General features: G+C 36.8%; 2 protein-coding genes across 2 annotated transcripts; one reads left to right on the top strand and one right to left on the bottom strand.

Moving 5' to 3' along the window:
* Positions 1 to 908: 908 nt before the first annotated feature.
* hk1 (hexokinase 1) lies at positions 909 to 17,451 on the top strand. Its single transcript, XM_067421829.1, has 18 exons — positions 909 to 1,203; positions 3,785 to 3,947; positions 8,906 to 9,054; positions 9,268 to 9,387; positions 9,533 to 9,628; positions 9,743 to 9,842; positions 10,087 to 10,270; positions 10,360 to 10,515; positions 11,562 to 11,795; positions 12,654 to 12,958; positions 13,473 to 13,621; positions 14,265 to 14,384; positions 14,468 to 14,563; positions 14,719 to 14,818; positions 14,910 to 15,093; positions 15,664 to 15,819; positions 15,961 to 16,194; positions 16,294 to 17,451. Exons 1-18 carry the CDS (start codon positions 1,141 to 1,143, stop codon positions 16,439 to 16,441), a joined length of 2,757 nt encoding a protein of 918 aa, XP_067277930.1. The 5' UTR covers positions 909 to 1,140; the 3' UTR covers positions 16,442 to 17,451.
* A 115-nt stretch (positions 17,452 to 17,566) lies between these two features.
* On the bottom strand, positions 17,567 to 23,902 carry tacr2 (tachykinin receptor 2). Its single transcript, XM_067421844.1, has 5 exons — positions 23,212 to 23,902; positions 21,568 to 21,762; positions 21,268 to 21,418; positions 19,577 to 19,773; positions 17,567 to 19,355 (listed from the first exon to the last, which is right to left on the bottom strand). The coding sequence occupies exons 1-5, from the start codon at positions 23,625 to 23,627 to the stop codon at positions 19,163 to 19,165; spliced, it is 1,152 nt and encodes a 383-aa protein (XP_067277945.1). The 5' UTR covers positions 23,628 to 23,902; the 3' UTR covers positions 17,567 to 19,162.
* Positions 23,903 to 24,323: the final 421 nt, after the last annotated feature.

The following is a 24,323-nucleotide window of genomic DNA, read 5'->3' as shown; positions in this document are numbered from 1 at the left end:
AGGGTTTTATTTATTTTAAATTTTTATTTTATTTTGACATGGCCTACTATTTATGTCTAGAGCTTTTTTTTTTTTTTTAGATTTAAGTGTTGGTGTACTTCTTAGATAATTAACAAATGCATGTAACCACAAGAGTTTGTGAGGAATATTCAAAACAGTGTAACAAAATGAGCATTTTAGAGCCTCAGTCATTGTAATAAACATTTTAAATGACAATTAAATCAAATAATGACATGGATATTGTAAGACAAGGAATTCATTTCCTTTGCAATGTGCATTATGTGTAGTTTAACATAAACATGGTATGCAGATCCTCTTTTGTTCTCTAATGTAAATATATTCAGTCCATCCCCAGCTGTTGACACATTTAAGGGCAGGTATTTAGTGTTTGACCTCCTGATGTTTTTTGTTGACATTCATTTGACTGTCCCCCCCTGGCCGACTTCCCCCGAGAATCACAAATCTCCTTATTTCCTCCAGCTTTACACATCCAGTCTGTGTAACGGTCCTGTCACTGAACTGAAGAAGCAGGAACCACGCATGTTTTTGCTGATATGACCTGGGCTATAGCATTACTCAGCATTTTTGTTTCTCCTCCCAAATCCAGTTATTCTGAAGTACTGTGAGGCCTTGGGTATGTGACGCATTGGGGACGTGCTTTACGTGCCTCTTAGGTTAATCCCCTTTTTCTTTCATTCAAAGTGGCTGAGAATGAGGAAGAAGGAAGTCTGAATAGGACTGAACGGTAAGAATGGAAGCGGGAGGTAGGATCTGAAGAACAGAAGCAAAAAGAAAAGCCGGAGGAGGGGGCCAGTTGTCAGCTATGCTCTACATCACAAGCCTGCCCATAAAGCTCAGCCAATAGGCGCAGAGTGAGTGGGCAGGGCTTTAGCCGTTCCCCATCCCAGCCTCTGCTGCATCTCATGCAAACGCATTATATGCAGCTTCACTTCCTAGGCCAAGGAGAGTCAGACATTGCTGTAGTGCTGGGAGGGAACACCCCTACGTGCCGGTCTTCTTCTTTCACGGTTAACCACTGTTGCTTCTAGGCTCATATTGATTTTCCTGCCTCACTGGAAAGGATCGTACGATTTTTTTCTTTTTTCTTCTGTTGCTTTTTCACCAAAGAGGTGCAGCAGAATGATAGCGGCACAGCTTCTGGCCTACTACTTCACTGAACTGAAGGATGATCAGGTCAAAAAGGTGAGTTACATCATTTGTCTTAACCAGCGCTGCTCATATGCATCATCATTTGCCCTTGGAGCGTTTGCGTGCTCTTTGAGGCGCATGACAACAGGTGACACAGGCCTGCGTTTTAGATCAGAGAGTCGTGAGATGCGCCTCGTCTCACGTCTCTCCGGCTGCAGCTTCTACGTCACTCGTCGTGCGACGGAGAGGATGAGAGGACGAGGTATACCCTTGCGAGTGATGACACAAGCCTTCGGGTCTATGCTGCAGTGTCCTTGAACACAGGATGTGGGGCGTCAGGGAGCTGCCATGAGGAAAAGAACAGGGTTTTTTTGTCCCTCTATGTGAACGTGCTGAGAGTATGTCTCTGTGTGGGGGGGGGGAGGTGGTCGTGAGCATCTAACGCCCCCTCCCCCGCAGGAAGAGTGTCGAGTTACAACAGCTGACTGGCGGCATGCCTCTACCAGAGTTTTGACAGTGTGAATGCAGTTGAAGAAGCGGGAGGGAAATATGTGTAAATAGAACAGGACTGCGTGTATGCACATGTCTGTGTCTGACTTGAGGATATGTAGTCTTTATATTCTAACTGTGTCAGCAAAAAAAAAACATGATGTTTTTTAAAATACCGTTTTACATGTGGTTACTGGGTTTAACTTTAACTGAAGGGCTGAAATATTTCAGAAATACTCTAAAACGAGTAATATATTCAGTATTAACATATCCTAATAATCTGATTATGTACTAATATGATCAGATAGTAATATTTTTTTGAAAATAATAAATTCAACATTTTAATTACTAATAAATAACCTACAATAAATAATTATCTTATATTGTGCTGAATTCTTTTGTATGACTGAAATATATGCACAAAATTAATTAAACAGCTCTAAATTTATAGTTTCCTATATGACACTTTCTCTGTCAATGTGCTACAAGGTATGGATACAAGTCCGTTATTTTATAGCAGTGTAATTTATATACTATTATAGTATTTAATAATATATGCTTTTTTATTTTTATTAGGTTTTATTTTCATCTAATATATTATTTTACCTTTATTTCAGCTAATGAAAATGATTTGTAATAGTTTTAGTTAACAATAACACTGTTCTACAGCATGTATAGTTGAGAAAAAGAAGCAACAGTTGTGTGTAACATGGTTACTACAACAACATGTAAGGTTGACAAGCTGAAATGAAATCCATCCCGTGAGCTGTCCACCTGGGTGCTATTGTCTCTGATAAGAGTTTTATGACCACAGATGTCATACATGCAATTTGACTATAACAGAAATTATATTACTAGACGTTTGTGAATATGCAGACAGAAGAAAATGTTAGTGCTATTAAAGCCACTATTCACCTCACCCTCATTTAGATTTTGTGACACCCCGTCACCGCATTTCTGGAAGGTTTGCCACTGCTCTGATGTTTTTACGAGGAAGTTTGTTGTTACTCATGTCATGAGTCATGACAGTTACACAATGACACATTTTGCACACTCTCCTAAGAGTGTGTTTTAACAAGTCAAATTCAAGAATTTAAAAGAGATTGTAGTATCTTCATGTAGAAATGTCATAGACAAATTAATGGCATATGCTGTTCCTTAATTCAATGGATTCATAAAAACGAGCATTTGCCTATATTTTGGAAAACTGTCACGTACACACTGTAGCTAAATTCGGTTGTCAGTTCACCTATTAGTGTTTAATCCTGTTCTGTACACACACAGTTCAGAATTTATAATGACAAACGCATTCTACAACATTTTCTGAACACAAGTCTTTACAGAACAAAACACTTTAGATAACCATTAAAGAACAACAGAAATTATGAATGGCACCATCGACAACTATTTATATGCAAATGTAATAGTTTCAGCAATGCCATCACACGCAGAGGCCAGACGAAATCTCTTATACCCCGTGCTCACACTAGAGTTAAAGACTTAATCATGAATCAGCATAAGAGCAGGGGCTCATGTTTACAGTTTTAATTCACTCTCGTTCCACTAGACTTCAGTGAAACATCTTACACAAGCCATTTTCCTGATGAATATCATCTGTGTTTATAAACTGTATTTCACATAAATTTCTAGCCTATGTCTGCATAGTCTAGGTCTAGGACATAGGACATATAATTCAAGGACACGCTGACCTAACAAGTGACAGGTTTGACCACCATGTTCATCAATATTGATTACTAACACACCTGAGTGCCTTAGGGAAATGAGGGCAAAGGTCATTGTTTAAGGTAGTAATTGCCATTCAAAAAATGAGGGACAGTAAGATGCTCTTGTGCTTACTGCTTACCAATTCTGTACTTATTTGATTTAAAATACAGAATAATAGTAATAATGTATTAATATATTTTAAAATATAATTTATTTGTGTGATGGCAAAGCTGGATTTTCAGCAGTCTTTAGTGTCACACGATCCTTCAGAAATCATTCTACTCATTACACAGGTTAATATTTTTAATATTAAAACCTTTATACATTTTTCAAAAGAAGAATTTATTCTGTAATAAAATTAAAGTAAATTTTTTATCAATGTAATGCAATTTTTCTTTTTATTGTGTGTCCAATTGTGTAGATTGACAAATACTTGTACGCGATGCGGTTCTCTGATGAGACGCTGCGTGACATCATGGCTCGCTTCCGAAGGGAAATGGAGAACGGACTGGGACGAGACACTAACCCAACAGCTACTGTCAAGATGCTGCCCACCTTTGTAAGGTCCATTCCTGATGGTTCAGGTGGGCTTATAATGTTTATGGTTGTAAATCATTATATATATACAAATAAACACTGAAAGCAGACTTTTAAAAAATATAGCATGGAATAAGAATCTGCCTGGGCTTCCCTCACAAGTTAGTGTCAAGCAAACTGTGGTGTCTGCAGTTCTGTATCAGTCACAGCAAATCAGTCATAAAAAAAAACTTCAACTCCCTTCATATACTGCTTTTAAATGCTTTGACTGGAGAAAGAATCATACGTTTTACCAAAATATTGTTTTTAGAATCGAAAATCATTATATTTGAATTAAAGGTAGGGTAGGTAAAAAACTTTTCCAAATTTGTTTAAAAGTTCTTTATATATCTATACATAATTAAAATGAAAATAAAAAAGAAATAATAAAATTTGAGTGTTTGTAAACCTCTCACGACTGTTTTAAAGACAGCTCATTATTTCCATTCACTCCACCTTCTTCCTTCTGGGCTCTTTCCAAAGCCACGCCTCCAAAACACATGAACGCGCCCCACCAACCGCTCAGCTGGAAGAAGAGATTTATTTACCTGAGAGGAGCAGTGCATGTAGTGACATCATGTCAGAATCACATGTAATAAAAAAATCTAACTTTATCAGTATAAATTTAAACAAATAAGATGTCTTTTAGTACTCACTATCAAGCTAGAATACCGATACTGGTAAAGTTTAAAATATATTTTTGTTTAATTCGGTAACGAACTAGTTATATTTATAAGGCAAAGCTAAAAACGGGTAGCATTGATAAAAAAAAATTCCCCAATAACATCAGTTATACTGTGATGAAGATGAATTTCGTGTAAGATTCATAACATATACTGTGTTTTTCATGTAAGAGTTTCCATGATGAAAGCATTGTTGATTAGTAGTAGCTAAAGCTAACTTAGTTTTAAAAAAAAGTTCCTGGATGCGGTGTACTAGCTTTTACACGTTCATTTTGTTATCTAATGTAAAATTTTGCGAAATTCAACATGACAGCGATCAACTTGAACAAAGCATGTTGAGTATTTATCATCTCTACTAATGGCTAAGTGTATAATATTGTAACTTTATGCTAAGTAATGTTATGCTATATTAGGCAGCTACATTTACTAGTGATACATGCTTCATGAAAACATAAACTGAAAAATTTTATAATCAAAATGAAAAATTACCTGTCCAGCAGAAATACAGACAGCAATGAGTCGTTTTTCAGCCCTTGAGGTCCCTCAGTTCTCGACATTGTTTGGAAAGCCAAGCTGATATTTACTTGCACTTGATTTCTTTGTTTATCCAAAGACTTTTTGTGCCTTTACTTGTAGTCTTACTTTTTTTTGCATTGTTTACCTTCGCTGACTACAAAACCTGGCACCGTGCATTTTGAATGTTTTTGCTCTTCCTACTAGGAATGCGCATGTGGGCAGATCCTGTAGAAAGCGGTGGTTGCCATGGTAGCGAGAGAGAGTGACAGTAGCCCAAGCCAATCACTTGTTTCGTCCTTAACGAAAATAATAAGCAGTGTTTATTGCAGATTAAAAAGTCTAGAGTCACTTGATTTTTTTACTCTCTTTTTCAGAGTACTTACATTTTAATTATGTAATGACATATAAAGAAAGTTTAAACAAATTTGGACAAAAGTGTTTTAGATCATTCTTACCTATCCTACCTTTAATGCTTTAATTGAAAAAAGTTCTGCGCCCTGAGATACCATTGCATGTTGAGCCTGTAAAGTGAATTTTGGCCAATTCTCAACCTAGAAAGTATTCAAAACTAGTTTAGCCAGTTTCAAGTGCAGATTTCCCTTACCACAAAAGCTAACTTGGTGTTAGCAAAAACTTGTGGTTAAATGTTAATGTCACAATCAGGTTACATTCTTTTAAATAGCCCTTTTAATTAATATTCTTTACTCCAAATGCTTTACTATGCAAAGTGGTGAATCTACTGAGTGGTTACAATATTGAACCACTTTTCCCTGTGCCAATTCACATTCAGAGCTGCATCGACATGTGCTCCTGCTTTTCTACATGACCTGCAGGCTGCCTGCAGCATCCACTCAAAGCATTGAGTTGCGTCACAGATTATTTGAGCTGTAATCCCAGTCAGATTGAATGTGAAAATTGACTTCAGCTGTCAGTGCAAATTGTTAGCATCACTACAAACAGGCAGGGGCGCGCGGAAAGATGTTTTATGACGGGGTGCTGTTTTTTTTTAATTAAAAACATAACTCCGTGACTCCACGAAGCACAACAAGCCTATCGGTGACGGTGAGAAAACTCGTTAAAAAAAAAATCATAACGTTAACGTTACACACCGGAACGTTTGACTGCGAATCACTTTTTTGACATTACTGATCACTTACTGATACGATACGTGATGCAACCATAGACCGTAAAAAAATATGCAACAGACTGGTCTACGCGGGACATAAATTAAGCCTTTAGTTTAAATAAGTGTTATTGAGCTGTTTACACTGTACATGGGTCTGCACAGCGACAGGAAATAAAACTGAACAAAAAAAAGCTGCCTACCTTACACAACACAACACCGAAGGTGGACAAGAGCGGACGAAACGAATTCTTCCTACGTAGTTAGATTGCAACGGTCACAAAAAGACGTCACTCTCCGCGTATGTAGTAGCCTATAATTTCAGGAACTTTTCAATAGCCCACTTAAAGTGTTTATTACAAATAAATTACTTAATGCCAAAAATGTATACATTTAAATGGTCAAAAATGTGTGCAATGTAATACATAAATATATAATATGTTTTGCAATGCAGATTTCTAGTTAAAATTCACTCTAGTCAAATCCACTCCTCCTGTAGCCCTACCTTAGTAAATTACCTTGTAAATTCCTTTGTTCTGTGCAATTATGACAACATGGACATAAACAAATCGGATCAATTTATGCCTATATTGATTTCCGGTTTTATTTTGTAGAAACCATGGAAACACCAAAGACACTTATATTTTATAAGGGAACAACTGTTTGGAGACATTTATAGACAGGAAACTAATAATTGTACAGTAAAACAGCATTTTTTCTGCCATACAATATGTTTTAAAATTAATTGCATGCCATTTAGTAGCACATGCCATCCAGCATTTATTAATATGATATTCTAATATCGATCTAGCTTATGCAGTGTGCAATAAGTGTGCCATAGCAGCCATAGCTGCGTTACCCCACATACGCTTGAGCGGAAAAGGTGGAAGCAGAGACTGCGGCATAATACATAATAAAAGTTCCATTGCTGTCTAGCTGTGTGTCATGCTCGTCTCTCATTAGCAATTGCTTTAGCAACCTTGTTCAGCTCCCACAGCACTCGGCCCTCTCCTGCTTCATACTACAGTAACATTAATAATCTCATCCATGAACATGATTTCTGAATCCACTGGCTGAGGTGAAGACTACAAATCCCAAGATTCCGCGCTCAATATCGGCATCATCAAGCTATGCCTTTGTTTCGAAATAGGTGACCTCTAGCGGCAGAAACTACAAAGTGTGCCTTTAACATCGCAATGATAAAATACCCGAATGTTTACAGCAAGTCTGTACTGTATGAAAAAGCCCACCAAGCACTCACCTGCCTTTGAAACGATTCTTGTGATTTGATTTTGTGTGGTTTGCTGTAATTTTATATGTTATAAAACAACGTCTGAGATTTATATAGGCCTATAGTTTCGCTTTATTGTACATAACCTTTTATATTTTTACTTGTCAGTCATTTAAACTTTAATGTTTTCCAGGAATGATTAAATAGAGTATGTTGTTTAGCGGCATATTAAATAATAATAATAAAAAAAATACATTTAGTCTGCTGAAACCGTTTTGCTATCCCTTGATTGACATTTTACTGAAGTAACCTGGAACTCTAGTTATCTAAACTTTCCAGATAATGCTTAGTTTACAGAATAAAAAAATCGTCACACTCTCAGACCCCTTATTATTCAGCCTAGAAACAGTAGACAGCGGAGGGAAAAAGAAAGGCATTTGATTTTCAGTGTTGCTTGGCAACAAGCACTGCACATAATATCGACAATCTGGACACGTCGAGGAGCCTCGTAGACCAAGAAAGACAGTTACAGAGAGCATTTTTAACCTAATGCAAACATCTCTTGCCATTGCTCTTTCTCTGTTTAATCTAAGGCATAAACAGACTTATTAACCACTAACCAGTATTTTACCACAGACAATTTGTGAATATTTAAGAATCTTTTACTAAGAATTCAAGGCTAAGTGGGTATCCTTGCTGTGAGAGTGCTGACTGAGTTGATTTGTCTGTCTCTGGCAAGCTCAGTAAAGCATTCTCGATTAAGCCTCCTCGGTCACGACCAAAATAAATGCTGATACACTGTCTCACCATCACAAGAATGATACACTATACCCTGTCAAGTTTCAGCCATGGTGTCATATAGATAACAGCGACAGTAGCTTTATAAAGCAATTTCCAGAAGGGGAACATTCTTGCTAGTTTAATATTACATGTATCAAGTATCATTAAAAAGATGGTTCACCCAAAAATTAAAGCTTTGTCATCATTTACTCACCCTCATGTCGTTTTGGTGGAACTATCCCTTTAAGTTATTAAGTCACTAACATTATATAGGCATAACGCTTTATACAGTACAGATTGTTTCAAAGCAGCTTTACAGTGATAAACATGAAAATAACGATTCAATGATTCAAACATAATTTAATTTTGCTGTAAAGGAGCTCAAAAAATACAATAGTAAACAGTCATTATTCAGTTAAAATCAGTTCCGTGTTGATTCAGTTTGGTTTAATAACTGTGTAAAGTTCATCAATTATGAAATGAGTTAAATAAAGCAGCTTTGCAGAAAACAGTGATGTATCATCCAGCTAAGCTGAGTTCTCATCCAATAGTGTCAGTGCAGTCAAAATGGTAATATTTCTACATATGTGTGAACTCTTGATGGTTTTGAACATTTCTTTAATTCACTTACAGAAAAAGGAGATTTTATTGCCCTGGATCTGGGAGGCTCTAATTTCCGTATTCTGCGGGTGAAAGTGTCTCATGAGAAGAAACAGACAGTGCAGATGGAAAGCCAGATATATGAGACTCCAGAGGACATCATCCACGGCAGTGGGTCTCGGGTATGTGACCACTTCTTCATCCACCTGAAACTATAATCAACCCATTTTTGTGACTAATATAGCAAATATTGAAATCATGTGGGGAATTCAGGAATATTGAACTTCTTTAGTCTCCTTTAACAGTTGATATGTTTGTGTTCTAAGAATTGAAGAATTTTGTGTGTCTGAAATCTTACTTGTCTCCATTCTGTACATCCTCATTATTTTGCGCAGATGTTTGACCATGTTGCAGAATGTCTTGGAGACTTCATGGAGAAACAAAAAATTAAAGACAAGAAGCTTCCTGTGGGTTTCACGTTCTCATTCCCTTGTTTACAAAGCAAGCTGGATGAGGTAACATAGCACTACATTCTATTTAGTTTTTTACAGAGTTACGACATTTACATTTTATACAGTGCTACTACTGTGTATCACAAATCCAATTGTGCAATTTATTGAATCCTGCCTAAAAATTTGAAACCTTAATGTATGAATACAGGCTGTTTTGCTGACATGGACGAAACGCTTCAAGGCCAGTGGGGTGGAAGGAATGGATGTAGTAAAGCTTCTAAATAAAGCCATCAAAAAACGTGGGGTGAGTCTTATTAAGCTTTACTTTTTTACCTTGTGGATATACTAATAAAATGTATATGAATATTAATGTTATACTTTTTATGATGGATTTATTGATGTAATGATTCACATACAGGACTATGATGCAGATATTATGGCTGTTGTGAATGACACTGTTGGAACTATGATGACTTGTGGCTTTGATGACCAGCGCTGTGAAGTCGGTATTATTATCGGTAAAAAAAATATCCTGTTTTATGTGACATTGCCCGCCCCTATAGACTCAAGTTAGATGAGTTTCAAATGTAGGATTGTAGAGTTGTAATGTCTATTTAAATCATTTTTTCCTCTGTAAGATTTTAAAACGAACATCTCTCAGTGTACAGATGTAAAGTGAATACCACAAATATATTTGATATTCTAAATATGCTCAAATAAAGCTTGTGGATTCATGAACATCTGCTGCTGTTATCCCTTCAGGTACTGGCACTAATGCATGTTACATGGAGGAGCTTAGGCACATTGACCTGGTGGAGGGAGATGAAGGCAGGATGTGCATTAATACTGAATGGGGGGCATTTGGAGACGACGGCACATTGGAGGATATCCGAACTGAGTTTGACAGGGAGATCGACCGTGGGTCCCTCAACCCCGGCAAGCAATTGTAAGCCACAGAACTCTCTCTCGGCTCTCAAAAAGCTAATTTTATCGAAGACTTTTGAGGAGGTAAAGGTGAGTGTTGGCTGTTCTCAGGTTTGAGAAGATGGTCAGTGGGATGTACATGGGTGAGCTGGTGAGGCTGATCCTGGTTAAGATGGCTAAAGAAGGCCTGCTGTTTGAGGGCCGCATCACCCCAGAGCTGCTTACAAAAGGAAAAATTGAAACCAAGCATGTTTCTGCAATTGAAAAGTGAGTTGTCATTTGTTTCATTACCAGTTCCCTTTTAATTAATTCCAATGACCATAAATATGACTCTTTATCTTATCAATTGTAAATGTTTATCAAATGTTTTAATGTATATTAAAATAAAATGTATGTAAATGTTTACAAATTTAGCAAACAATTTACTTAATTTAAAACCCCTTAACTGTCACCCCCCTTTTTGAGAATAGTCATGAAAATGCACTATCCAAACTTAAAGGGCTGTAATTCATGAATGCTTCGGACTTAAGTTTGGTTTTGTTTTAAAGATGACAATCAGCAGATTATTGCTGAAGTGAAAGCATTTCAAAATATAAAATAATAGAAATGTTATGGAAGTTTACATTTATTGAAAATGAAAAATACAGCACTAAATATTTTTATTTTATATAAAATAAATGTTTTACTCCAAAATTACTATGAAATCAAAGCCATATGTCTAACCAAATTGTGTTCCAAATTTGAAGTTGATATCACAAAAATTGAAGTCCCTATGATATTTTGTTTAGGCGCTATACCAAAAATAGCCACCGGGTGTCATTCAATTTCCATTGATTGTATATTTGATGTATTTTCCTGTAAATTTCTGTCCAAATGTCACCAAATATGGAACATTGAGACTCTGACCTTTCAAATGATATGTGTTTTGTCAAGAAATTATGTGTTTTGCCAAGATAAGAAAAGATTTTCATTATAAAATAGTTAAAGGTTACAACTGCTGCTATGATGTAGATTTTTTTTTTTTTTTTTTTTGAGGGGCACTCTCGTCATAAATAACTATTTTACTGTCTTCATGTACTTTTTATCATAAAACAATGGACACATATCTCTTCAGGAGTGTTCGACCTTTCCAACAATATATAGTTTGTCATGATTACATTAGGATTTAATAGTAATATAGTGAAGTAAATGTAGAATGCCGGTATACGGGCAGGTGACAGTTAAACTTAACTTTTATTAGTGGACTAAAACTAAAAATGGACTCTGAAAATCATGATATTTCCAACCTTACAACAGTACCACTTTTTCTTTAGGAGCAAAGAGGGACTAACCAAAGCCAAGGAAATTTTGACACGCTTGGGTGTAGAGCCATCTGAAGACGACTGCATTGCCGTACAACATGTTTGCGCTATTGTCTCATTTCGCTCAGCTAATCTAATTGCTGCCACTCTGGGTGCCATCCTCACACGTCTCAAGGACAATAAGAACGCCCCGCGCCTCCGCACCACAGTGGGCATCGATGGCTCCCTATACAAGATGCACCCACAGTGAGTATAACATTCAGATCATCAGGTTAAAATCAGACTTGTCGGTAGTATGTACCCAGCATGCTTAGCAAGTCATCATAGAGGGTCTTAGGAATAAATCTGCAGGTGCATGTGACATTCTGAGTGAGCACTGAACCCTCTTGAGGCTTCCTGAGACAAAAACGAGTTCTATTAATATACGTTGAGTAGGTTTCCATAGGAGCAGCTGTGCCTCTTTTTGTTTGGTCACTCTAGACATACTCATTGACCTTATCTGGGCACTAAATTGGACGTTAAAAGGTCACAGAGAGATTAGTTGAAAGATTAGAACAGTGAATGATTAAATTAAGGCTTATATCACATGGATTTCTATGGCACCTATTCACAACAATTCACAGGCTTCTTTGAATGTCTGAATAGTCTTTAAATAGAAAACCTGACAGATATAGCAGTGTTCTATACTTAGTGAAACTTAAAAGAGGGAGCAAATTAGATATGGCTACAGGACAGTGTGTTGCACAAGAACAATGTCCTTCAACTGCCTTTAACAATAGCGGTCACAGGATGGACATTAGTGAAATTATATTGGATACAAAGGCCTTAAAACATTTAACTGTTAAATATTACTTTGTTTGTTTGAACTAATGGGTTGAGTAACTAATTTATTGACCCCCTCTAATAAAAAAGTCACTTGTTACATTCCTGAATTAATTTGTTTTTTGAATGAATCGGTTGAATCAATAGTACTATAAATATTTCACAAAGACAGTCACAGCTTGCCATCCACTGACAAAATGTAACCTACAGAATGAGTATACCTCGTGTAGAATGTGCAGTGATATCTCATCATTTGAACCCACATTCCTCTGTTTCTGCCAGGTATTCCCGGCGGTTGCACAAAACTGTGCGTCGTCTGGTGCCAGAGTCTGATGTTCGCTTCTTGCTTTCTGAGAGTGGCAGTGGCAAAGGAGCTGCACTGGTAACAGCCTGGGCTTACAGGTTGTCCGATCAGACACGTCAGATTGCCGAGACGCTGGCAGAGTTCCGGTTGACCAAAGACCAACTGCTGGAGGTGAAAAACAGGATGAGAACTGAGATCCAGAATGGACTGAGCAAGAATACTCAAAACATAGCCACTGTCAAGATGCTGCCCACCTATGTGCGGAGTACTCCGGATGGATCAGGTAAGAAATCTACATTTATATGGTGCCTTTTTCAGACAGCTGGAATCCAAGATATGCAGTGATCCCCAGATAGATCTGTATTTTTATATTATATCTGTAGTTTCCTCGCTGAAAAAATGCAATGTCATAATCACATTCAGCAAAATGCATTCATGCATCATCTTTGAAAACCACCTGCTCGCTGCTATGACCAAATTAAATTCTCATTACCCCTGTTGAATAGCATCATAGTATAATCCCTGGATTACTCAATACAGGCAGGCACAGAGATTGTTTTATAGCGATTAAAACTGAAGTTTCCCAGTTAAGAATAGTACATGCAAATGTGTTCAGATATCAATATTGAGCAAATGCACAGAAAATTCACAACCTTCTGAAAGGATGGCACAGGAACTGTCTTTATTCCTCTCATTCTCTCATCTTTTGTCTTCCATCATTATTTTAACACATTTTTGTATGCAGCAAGATTCATGACTTCTCTTTATATCTGTACTCTGTTTTCTCTTTTATCCAGAAAATGGTGACTTTTTGGCTCTGGATCTTGGAGGTACAAACTTCAGAGTGCTTTTGGTAAAGATTCGCAGTGGCAAGAAACGAACTGTGGAGATGCATAATAAAATTTATGCCATTCCCATAGAAGTAATGCAAGGAACTGGAGATGAGGTATGTAGTTACTATAGCATATTTATACCTTAAAAAGCCTAGATTTAAAAAAAAAAGACATGAAAATAAACACTATCGCTCAAATGTGTGGGGTCAAGTTTTTTTTTGTTTTAAAGAAATTAATACTTTTATTCAGATAGGATAAATTAAATTGAACAAAATGACAGTATGGACTTTTAGATTGTTACCAAATATTTTTCAAATAAATTAAACTTTCTTTTCTAATATTAAGTAGCGCAACTGTTTTTAACTCTGATAGTAAATGTTTCTTGAGCACCAAATCAGCTAATTAGAATGATTTTTAAAGGATCATGTGATGCTGAAGACTGGAGTAATGGCTGCTGGATAAATTGCAATAATTGAAAAATACAATAAAACAGAAAAAGGTTATTTTTAATGGTAATGCGATTTTACAAAATTACTGTTTTTTCTGTATTTTTTGTTCAAATAAATGCAGTCTTGGTGAGCATGAGACATGTTTTAATCCCACTGACCCCAAACTTTTGAATGGTATTGTATGTACAGTGCTCTTTACAGTACTTCACACAGATGGGAGAAGTGTTTTAGTGGTTAATGACTATAATTTGCATCTTTAAATAAAGACAATATTGCAACACTAAATGATTTGAATTGCCACCTGCAGCTCTTCGATCACATTGTGTACTGCATATCTGACTTCCTGGACTATATGGGGATGAAGAACGCCCGTCTGCCTCTGGGATTTACCTTTTCCTTCCCCTGCAGACAAACTAGTCTGGATGCGGTAAGTTTGCCTTTTCTGTAAACTTTATTTGCTCATCTGTTGAATGAAATCCTGATGATTTTGTCATGATTTGATGGAAACAGGGAATTCTGGTAAATTGGACAAAGGGTTTTAAAGCCACAGACTGTGAAGGTGAAGATGTTGTGAGCCTCCTGAGAGATGGAATAAAGAGGAGAGAGGTGAGTTACTGTTACAAATGTAGGAAGACGATACATGGTTTGATGGATTCATTCATTTTTAAATATAGATTGGATTTGTTACAGTACTTTGGCTGTGTATTTTTTAGATGTCTGTGTATGTGATTAATGTTTTTTGTATGCTATATTGTGCACAGGAGTTTGATTTGGACGTTGTAGCTATAGTGAATGACACAGTGGGTACAATGATGACATGTGCATATGAGGAGCCCACATGTGAGGTTGGGCTAATCGCAGGTAAATTCAGTATTGTAATCTAAAAGAGTGTAATAAACAAATTTGACTTGGCATGCTTGGGATGCTAAGATATTTTCATTTGTGATTTTAGGAACGGGCAGCAATGCCTGCTACATGGAGGAAATGCGGAACATTGAGACGGTTGATGGATTGGACGGCAGGATGTGTGTGAACATGGAGTGGGGAGCATTTGGAGACAATGGCTGCCTGGATGACATCAGGACTCAGTATGATAATGCTGTGGATGATCTCTCCCTCAATGCCGGGAAACAAAAGTAAGCAGTTTTACCCAGTCAAGTTTTAGGAAAAGAAAAAAGTTATGAAAATAAATTGATGCATTGAGGAGACGAGGTGCTTATGGTTTGTATTGCTACCGTAATATAAGAATGAAAATGCAGATACTATGAATACCCACAGTTTTAGTGGACTAAAGAGAGTTGAAATTTGAGATTCACCATAAACCCATGAAATCTTGAGAAGAGGATGTGATATAGTAAAAGTGACAATAAAGTCTTCTAGGTTGTAAAAACAGATTTTCATATTCTACTAAATACTGTTGTTTTGAACAGTTTTATCAAAGAATCCTCAAAAATGTATCATGGTTTCCACAAATCAAAAAACAACAACAATGATGATGATAATAATAAACGTTTCCAAATCTGCATTGGGCTTATTAGAATGATTTCTATAGAATCATGTGACACTATTTCCCATCACATGAATTCATAGAACTTTAAAATACTGGTTATAATATTTCTGTATCAAATAAATGCAGACTTGGTGAACATTAGAAACTTCTTTTAAAAAAATATCTAAATATTTAATGTTTGTTTTTACACTTTTAGATATGAGAAGATGTGCAGTGGCATGTACCTGGGTGAGATCGTACGGAACATCTTGATTGACTTGACGAAACGTGGCTTCCTCTTCAGAGGACAGATCTCTGAGACCCTGAAGACCAGAGGAATCTTCGAAACCAAGTTCCTTTCCCAAATTGAGAGGTACTGCAGCATTTTTTTAGATTATTTTGCCACGTTTCATCGTGGAAACCAGACATACTGGAATTTAGATACATTACTGTTTTGTTTAGGCTACTTCAGCTTGTTTATGTAATGGCCTAAAATGCTATTTCTTCCCTCTAGTGACCGCTTGGCGCTACTGCAGGTCAGGTCCATTCTGCAGCATCTGGGTTTGGACAGCACATGTGACGACAGTATTATCGTCAAGGAAGTGTGTGGAGCCGTTTCCCGCCGGGCTGCCCAGCTCTGTGGAGCGGGAATGGCTGCTGTCGTGGACAAAATCCGGGAGAATCGTGACCTGGACCATTTGGACATTACAGTTGGGGTGGATGGTACCCTGTATAAGCTCCATCCACAGTAAGTAATACCTGTGGAAAGGATGTTATGATTACTATTGTGATTTCAGTACAGTACATATTCCTTGTGAAATCTAACCTCTCCTCTCCTTCTCTTCAGTTTCTCAAGGATAATGCACCAGACTGTGAAGGAGCTCGCCCCCAAATGCAACGTCACCTTCCTTCTCTCGGAAGATGGAAGCGGGAAAGGTGCCGCCTTGATCACCGCCGTTGGGTGCCGCCTCCGCCAGCAGGAACAAAAGAGCTGAACCCTTCATGGAACAAACCCTAAATCCATTCTCTAGCTCTCTCGGAGCATAGGCTATACATTTCCACTCGCAGCTGTGACTCAGCTCTCATTCACTACAAAACAGCACATCCTTTTACTCATTCCCAGAACTGTGACCCCTTTGCTTTGTAGTTCAAGTCTACATGTTCTTGTCAGGCTTTCTCTGTGTATGTCTATGTGCGTTATTAGGGGTTGGTCTATCTGTGTCCACCCAAGCTATATAAAGATGTTCTCTATAAGATGTTAAACCGTTGTTAAAGTATTTATGGATGTATATTTGGAAAAAGGGAAGAAATGTAAACTCATTGCAAACATTAAAGTTAAGATATTTGACCAAGTATATGAAGATATTATTTATTTTATTTTTATATTTGATGGAAGATGCAACAGGAATGGATACCTGAGGGAAATCAGGTATTTTGTTGCAAATATGCCAAGCTAATTCCAAACCTCTGCGTATTGTCATTTGTCTGTGTGGCAGTTTTTTGTGTTGTAAATATTACGAAACATTTAAGAAACGACAAGTGAATAAGACATACAAGTTCAGTCTCGCAGTCACAGCTGCCTTCCTGCATAATTCAAGCCCCTTATACTAGCCATCATACAAACAAACGACAGAAAGAACCTATTGCCTTTGCATATCCACCCCTTCTGAAATAGTCTTATCCTCTCATACTCGAAGACTTTAGCAGATTGTATCATGCGTGCTTTGTCAGCTTTTTGCTGTGTGTGTGAGTGTGTGTGTGTGTGTGTGTGCGTGCAGAGTAAATGTCTTTCTGTGTGCCCTGGCTGGTTATTTGTGAGTGATCCTGTGTAGTACATGTGAGTGAATCTGTGTAGAGGCTCAAATCTTCTGATGAATGCATGCCTTATTTGGTAACTGAGGTCTAGCATCCACTGATTTTGTACTATTTCATAGTTGCACTATATAAATAGATGTTCCTGGATAATCCTATAGGAGAAAACCATAAAATATTTTGATCAACTGAATTTGTGTTCTGTGGTTTATTTCAAGTTTGCCCAAGCAATGTAGTGTTGTTTATCATTTTGCAACCTGTGTGATAATTGTATGTGCAATAAAAGAAATTCCTTTGATTGGTAGATAGATAGACAGACTTTCTCAAATGGATGTACTGGCGATTAATTTGCCAGATGATGTGTAAAAAAGCACACCTGAACAAAATGGTTAAATATTGAAGATATTCTCCAAACACAGGCTTAATATTTCCTTTCTGAAATGTCTTTCAGTGTTCTGGCTTTAAGCTTTAAGGGAGCCAAATTTGAAACTTCTTCAATAGAAAGCTGCGAGGTTTAGTAAAGAATTTCAAGTCAGATTATTTTACTTCAATTTCAACACAGAACACACTTACATACATACAAATGAAAAACTAACAAACTGAGATTTTACCAACAAAAATATAAATTGTGTATTACCACTGCCATTATACTGTGACAGCATTACAAACACACCAAATCCATTTTAAATAGATTTTTACTATATTTCAGAATGTATACATTTGTAATTGGTTGAATGCTGTATCAGAAATAAAACAGAATACATATTATTGGCATTGAAATAAAAATAAATATATCTTTGTCTCAGGGCTAAAACCAAGGCAAATTGTCTTTAATCAGTCAAGCATATTGGTGTACATGCAGTATATTAAAGATAATACATGCTGAAACATTGAGTATCACTGAATGTGAGCTAGCTTTTTCATGTACAGTATTACATCATGGGAATTTGGTTTTATACTGTATAGGTTAGGCTGTCAATAAATATATACATGTCTTCAACTACTAAGTATACTACTGCAACAATTTTTCCCTCCTAGTTTTTTCTCTCTTTTTCCACCGCTGTCAATATAACAGAACAGTCATCATCCTTTTTACACTTGCTGGCATATTATCTCAAACAATCCAGTCTTGAACTAAAAGTACAGATGCAATGACTAATGTAATGTTGATTTGTTGTTTTTTTTAGATCTGAATTATTATAATTTAATTTCTTTAAACTTCTACAGCCGCCTTGACATTTAACTAATAATTACAGTCTGAAACAATAATTTCTCTATAGAGTGGTCTATGAAACAACAAGGCACACAACCGTTCAAAATGTTTGGTTCAGTAATATTTTTAGAGAAACAAAGTTCTGATAAGAATCAAGACTGCATTTGATCAAAATACATTGAAATAGTTCTATTTTCATGTTCTATTTTCATATATTATGAAATTGTATTTATTCCTATGACAAAACAGATTTTTTTCAGCATCATTACCCCACTCAAAAAACATCTCAACAATTGTGCTGCTTTATATTTATTTGGAAACCAGGATACATAGGATTCTTTTCTAACATTTTATATCTGTATTGTTAGTTTTTTAGAATCCTTTCTTAATAACAATATTAATTACTTTTAATTGTACTAACCCCAAACTTTTGAGCAGTAGTGTAGCCTATACAGTATTTACAGAACTAATTTATATGTTGTAGTACTTTAAGCAGCAACATTTAAACAAATAAGGCTTGGTGCTTATGCCATAGGAGTAGATGAATACTCCGCCTGTAAAGCCCACTGAATCCACAATAGAGCACAATGTGAGGTATTAAGTGCAAAGTGTGGGCGTGCTTGATTTTAAGAATAGCCAACAAGAGTGTTTTTCACCCTCTCTGTTTACCCACCACTGACATATTGTAGACTCAGGCTTTGATTAGTTTGGATGTGGTGTCTTCTGGTTCGTTGGCATGATTTCGGACCACCACGCTGGTGGTCTCGGTGCGATAACTGCGTCTCATGTGGAAGGTCCTCATGTGCTGCAGTTCCATGTTGTCCTCCTCAGAAATCTTGACGAAGGGGCACCACTGGAACGCTTTGCGAAAACCTGAGCGGAATCTACAGAAAGACAGCAGGTGTTAGCAGGTGGCAAACTTCTTGTGCATTAAATATGGACAAGGTAAATACTGATTAAATATCAATGATAGCAGTAAAACTCTAGGAATCACACCAAGACTAGTCCTAGTTTAACTGACATTAATGCAAACTCGGTACTAAATATCGACATAAATGTGTTTACATCAAATGTCTGTCCTACATTAGATGTAATGTGCATTTACCTTTGGTTTAGACAGCAGTAGATGATAGGGTTGTACATATTGGAACTCATGGCCAACCAGAAGATGGCCAAATAGACCTGCTGGATGTAGTGCTGCTTGTATATGTCCCTGTTGAAGCTTCCCAGAATGAAGTAGATGTGGTAGGGGAGCCAACATATTGCAAAGGTTGCCACCACCACTATCATCATCTTCACAACCTTTATTAAATTGCAAAAATGGCATGAATCTTTTTTTGCTTTCTACACAAAGAACTATAATCCAAAACCATAAATTGCTGCTGTCATCAATGAAAAGTCTCACTGAACTGGCCTATTATTTTTGACAAATGAAAGAAAAATGTGAAAGCACATTTTATGTTCTGACGAAAAAATGTCTGCATCCAGGAAAAGTTTTTAACATTGATTCTTTGAGACTTTATGGAACTACAATTAAAAACATAACATAATAAAATAAAACACTTGAGAATAAAATAAATGCAAATTTTTTTTTAATGAAATGTAGCACACGTGCAATTTGTATTATTCTTATTATTTACCTAATGCTAGAAATGAATACAAGCCTAAACTTAATAAATTATTAAAATGTATAATATTATTGCTGTCGGGCATACGCTTGTATTGCCATATGTCATTTTTATATTTTTTTGTCATAAATAATTACACTGTAAAAATAAAATAAAAATCAGGTCTCCAATTGAAAATTTTCAAGTGACTGATCACATCTAACTTTTTCAGTTGGCCAAATTGAGTTTCTCTGAATTAAATTGCATCAATTCACAGAATTTCAATTTGGCAAACTGAAAAATTTAGATGTGATCAGTCACTAGATAATTTTCATTTGGGGCCATTTTTTTACAATGTACTATTGGTTACCCTTTACATCTGTCTGTGGGTTTTGCAAATATTTAACCTCATAACTCCACCTAGCCTCTATCGTGAATGAAGTGCCACACCCTCCCGCACGCAGTTTGGACAACCCATGCTTATTTGCAAGGGTAAATAAAGAACTGGTTTTTTGAACCAGTAAAGTTTTCTTTACTCAAAAAAACAACAACAACACAAAAAACACTATAAATAAAGGCTAATGTTTTAAGGGTTTGAGGAGCAGAGAAGAGTGTCCTAGTCTAGCTTTCGTTGTGGAGTCATAATCGGTACTGTCTTAAAGGAGAAGCTTTTTTCCAAAACAGTTCCAATATCCAAAACGTCATAAAGTAATATATTTAGCTTCCGGCAGACCACCTTCCATATTCAACTTATGCAGAAAGTGTAACACCTTTCACAGTTCAAAAAACGTATGTTACGTTCTAGTGAAATGTTGCATCAGTTACGCGTTTACAAAACCCCACCGATTTACTTCAGAAGGCCTTTATTAACTCCTCTGAGTTTATGATGGATAGATGTTCTTTTTTGAGCTTCAATCTCGATTGACTCCATAACTATAATGTTTGGAAGCATCAAGATATTTATTATTATAACTCAGATTGTTCCTCAGAAAGAAGAAAGTCATATACACCTATCATGGCTTGAGGGTGAGTCAACCATGGGGTAATTTTTATTTTAAAGTGAACTAAAGCCCATAGATTTATTTAGCCACATTATGTCACTGGCACTGTGTATGTGTAGGTTAGTTAGGTGACAGTGCAGAATAACTGGATTAAATATCATAGTATATATAGTAAATACACTGTTGACCTTCCGTTTTGCCTGCATCTGGTTCTGGTAGTGGTCTGAGGCTTCTCCAGGGATCTCACTGCCCCACAGCCTCCGTCCCACCAGGCTGTAGGTCACCAACATCACCAGAAGAGGGAGCAAGTAGATCAGGATAATCACAGCAATCTGATACCTAGTGAGATTAAGCAACACTTCATAAATCAAATCTGTTTCTGAAATATCCTATATAGATATTGTGATAAATCAATTGAAATGTATTAAGAACATTTTTTTTTGTCAGTAAAAATTCAACGATTTATATTTTACATCTACTTTTCTTACGAGAGCTGATGTTTCCCTCCATAATCATCAGGCCATTCCAGCATACAAACAGTCCGAGGGAAGTAGAACTTGGTGCTGGCATAATAACACTGAGGGAAGGCCAGTGAAAAAGCCACAGTCCAGATGACCCCGATCAGAAGTTTAGTAGAAGTGGAGGAGAGCCTGGGCTTCAGGGGATGGATTATAGCCATGTATCTGTGGATTTCAGCCAACATCTTAATCAGTATGTACCTTTAAATGCTACTATTTTGAAAGGGCTGCTAAAACCACTTTTTTGACTCACCCTTCTATCGACATTCAATGTTTTACAGGGTTTTTTGGACAGAATTTACAGCATGCATAATGGTTCACTGGGGCTCTTCCTCAAAGAGAGAATTGATTGGTTGTGTTTGTTTAGTTATTATATTCTACTTGTTAGTCTTTAAATCAGACTCTTATGCATGTCATCAGAACACAATGTGGGAAAGTGACGGACCACACACAGAACAGAGTCTTGCTTATTGAGCATGAGTAACCAGAAACGATTATTCAGGAATATCACAAATTCATAAACTGCGCACAGTAAAATGTACCTTCTTAAGCAGCTGGGAGATCAAGTCTAAGTGCAGGCAAATTATGTATCTGACATTACGCTCAAGGTTTTTTTTTGACCAATTATTGAAGCCTGAAATGTCAGTACTGACCACTTCTCCATTTTGTGTGAGCTTGCTCTATTCACTAACAATTGCAAAAAAAAAAAAAAAAAAAAAAAAAAAACACAATTACTATTTGACATTTAAAAAATAGTTATTTTATTAGCATAAGCTAAAATAAATATTAATCTGGGATAGGCTATCTTTTCATAACAAATATTATTAACTAATTTTGACCATTTGTGGTAGATTAGTGATGGAGCACAGATAAAAGGGTATACTCTCCGCCTTTGAATTGATTCATTTAGAGCTATTTAAGTGGCAAAACCTCAATTTTGGTTGAAAAATACCTGCTTCATCAAGTATACAGGTGAATGTCAGTCCATCTGAGCCATTATCTAGATCAGTGCTTCTCAAATGGATACCCCACCACTGCACATTCTGTAGGCATGTCTCCCTCATCTAACACACCTGACTTCAACATCGGCTAGAGACTGCTAGGCTTTTGAAGAGATCCAAAATGTGCAAAGATAGGAGGTCCCCATGGCATGCAGGACAGGCTTGAGAAGAACTGATAGATCAGTTTGTTTGGGCAAGCTCTTAACCATTTTTGAACACATAAAAACAGGCTATATAATATAATATATATTATATATATATATATATACACACACACACACATACATACATACATACATACATACATACATACATACATACATGCATACATACATGCATACATACATGCATAGGCTACATAAAACTGTACAATTAAGCTCTCATGAACTTGCAGGCTGTAAATCTTGTATAAAATGGTTAATGGTTATTTTATATGGTGATTAATTATCATAATCCAATAGAACATGTTAAGGTTTACTAAAATTTACTGAAACACACACACACACACACACACACAGACACACACACACACACACACACACACACACACACACACACACACACACACACACACACACACACACACTCATACATATATTTGTTGTCCACTTACCTGTCAACAGCAATAGCCGCCATTGAATAAATGCTTGAGAACATTGCTGTTATTGGGAAGAAGTTTTGAAATTTACAGTATCCTAAACCAAAATACCAGTCATTGTGCAAAGCATATACAAAATTGAAGACAGTGTTAAAAGTTGCCATAGATGCATCAGAAAAGGCGAGGTTTACAATGAAGTAGTTGGTCACTGTCCTCATACGTTTATGTGCCAGAATTATCCAAATAACAGTGACATTGCCAATAATGGACACGATTACGATTAAAGAGTATGCAATTGCCCATAGTGCCACCTGCCAGTCCGGCTGCTCGAACTGATTGGTGGAGGTTTCGTTTCCATCTTCCTCGTCGTAAAGAACAGATGTTGAAAGTGGGTCCACAGTGATATCCATTGTAGTTGTCCGTAAGGGCATAAGTAAGTCTATATATGCTTATTCCAGTGGCAGTAAGGGACTCACTCTTCTGTCGCTATATGACATGGTAAACCTATGTAATTTGTACATTTGCTGCAGTTCATTTTCCAAACAGCGAGCGGTCAGTGCGCCTCGTGCCGACTCATGTCCAAACTGCCTACTGAAGTGCGTTCTGTGCCTGCAGATATCTTAGCACTGGAAAACTGAAGAAATGTGTGCCAAGTGTTGGAGGTGTGTCAGTGTAGATGTAGTGACGTTGACTGAAACACATTGTTGCCAACGCTCAGGGCACAGCACTCTGCGCTCCTTCACCCTAAATGCAATACCAATAGTAGATGATAATTAGCATGCATGCCTGCAGTTCACGCGTTTACAGCGGACAGCTTGCTGTCATTAATAATTGCAACCCCCCTACAGCTAACACTAATGAAAATGTGTGAGGTCTGCTCTACTTGTTCTGCTGAGGTGTTGCTTAGATACCCCTTATTTCTCCAATTGTGTGAGGTGATATTTGTTTATGTCTGAGGAGTGAAAGATGTGTCTGGGCAGCAGGTGGAGGATGTGAATAAAGAATAGTGCACATTATTCTTTTTTTCAGGATGGTTTTCGCCCATCTGACTCATTTAGTGTGCGCATAGGCTACCTTTCGGAATTTCTTCTTGGGTTTTGTTTTTTCAAAAAAAAAAAAAAAACCTA

This window comes from Pseudorasbora parva, chromosome 17 (assembly GCF_024679245.1).
Source record: "Pseudorasbora parva isolate DD20220531a chromosome 17, ASM2467924v1, whole genome shotgun sequence".
NCBI lineage: Eukaryota > Metazoa > Chordata > Actinopteri > Cypriniformes > Gobionidae > Pseudorasbora > Pseudorasbora parva.
This window is presented reverse-complemented; position numbering and strand designations above follow the sequence as displayed.

Excerpts from the sequence above, each read along its gene's own strand:
- hk1 (XM_067421829.1), top strand. The coding sequence starts at position 1,141 with ATGATAGCGGCACAGCTTCTGGCCTACTACTTCACTGAACTGAAGGAT. Across the intron at positions 9,843-10,086 it reads TGAAGTCGGTATTATTATCG|GTACTGGCACTAATGCATGT; the intron begins GTAAAAAAAATA and ends TTATCCCTTCAG. Across the intron at positions 14,564-14,718 it reads ATGGAATAAAGAGGAGAGAG|GAGTTTGATTTGGACGTTGT; the intron begins GTGAGTTACTGT and ends TATTGTGCACAG.
- tacr2 (XM_067421844.1), bottom strand. The coding sequence starts at position 23,627 with ATGCCCTTACGGACAACTACAATGGATATCACTGTGGACCCACTTTCA. Across the intron at positions 19,774-21,267 it reads AGATGCAGGCAAAACGGAAG|GTTGTGAAGATGATGATAGT; the intron begins GTCAACAGTGTA and ends AATTTAATAAAG. Across the intron at positions 19,356-19,576 it reads TACTGCTGTCTAAACCAAAG|ATTCCGCTCAGGTTTTCGCA; the intron begins GTAAATGCACAT and ends GTCTTTCTGTAG.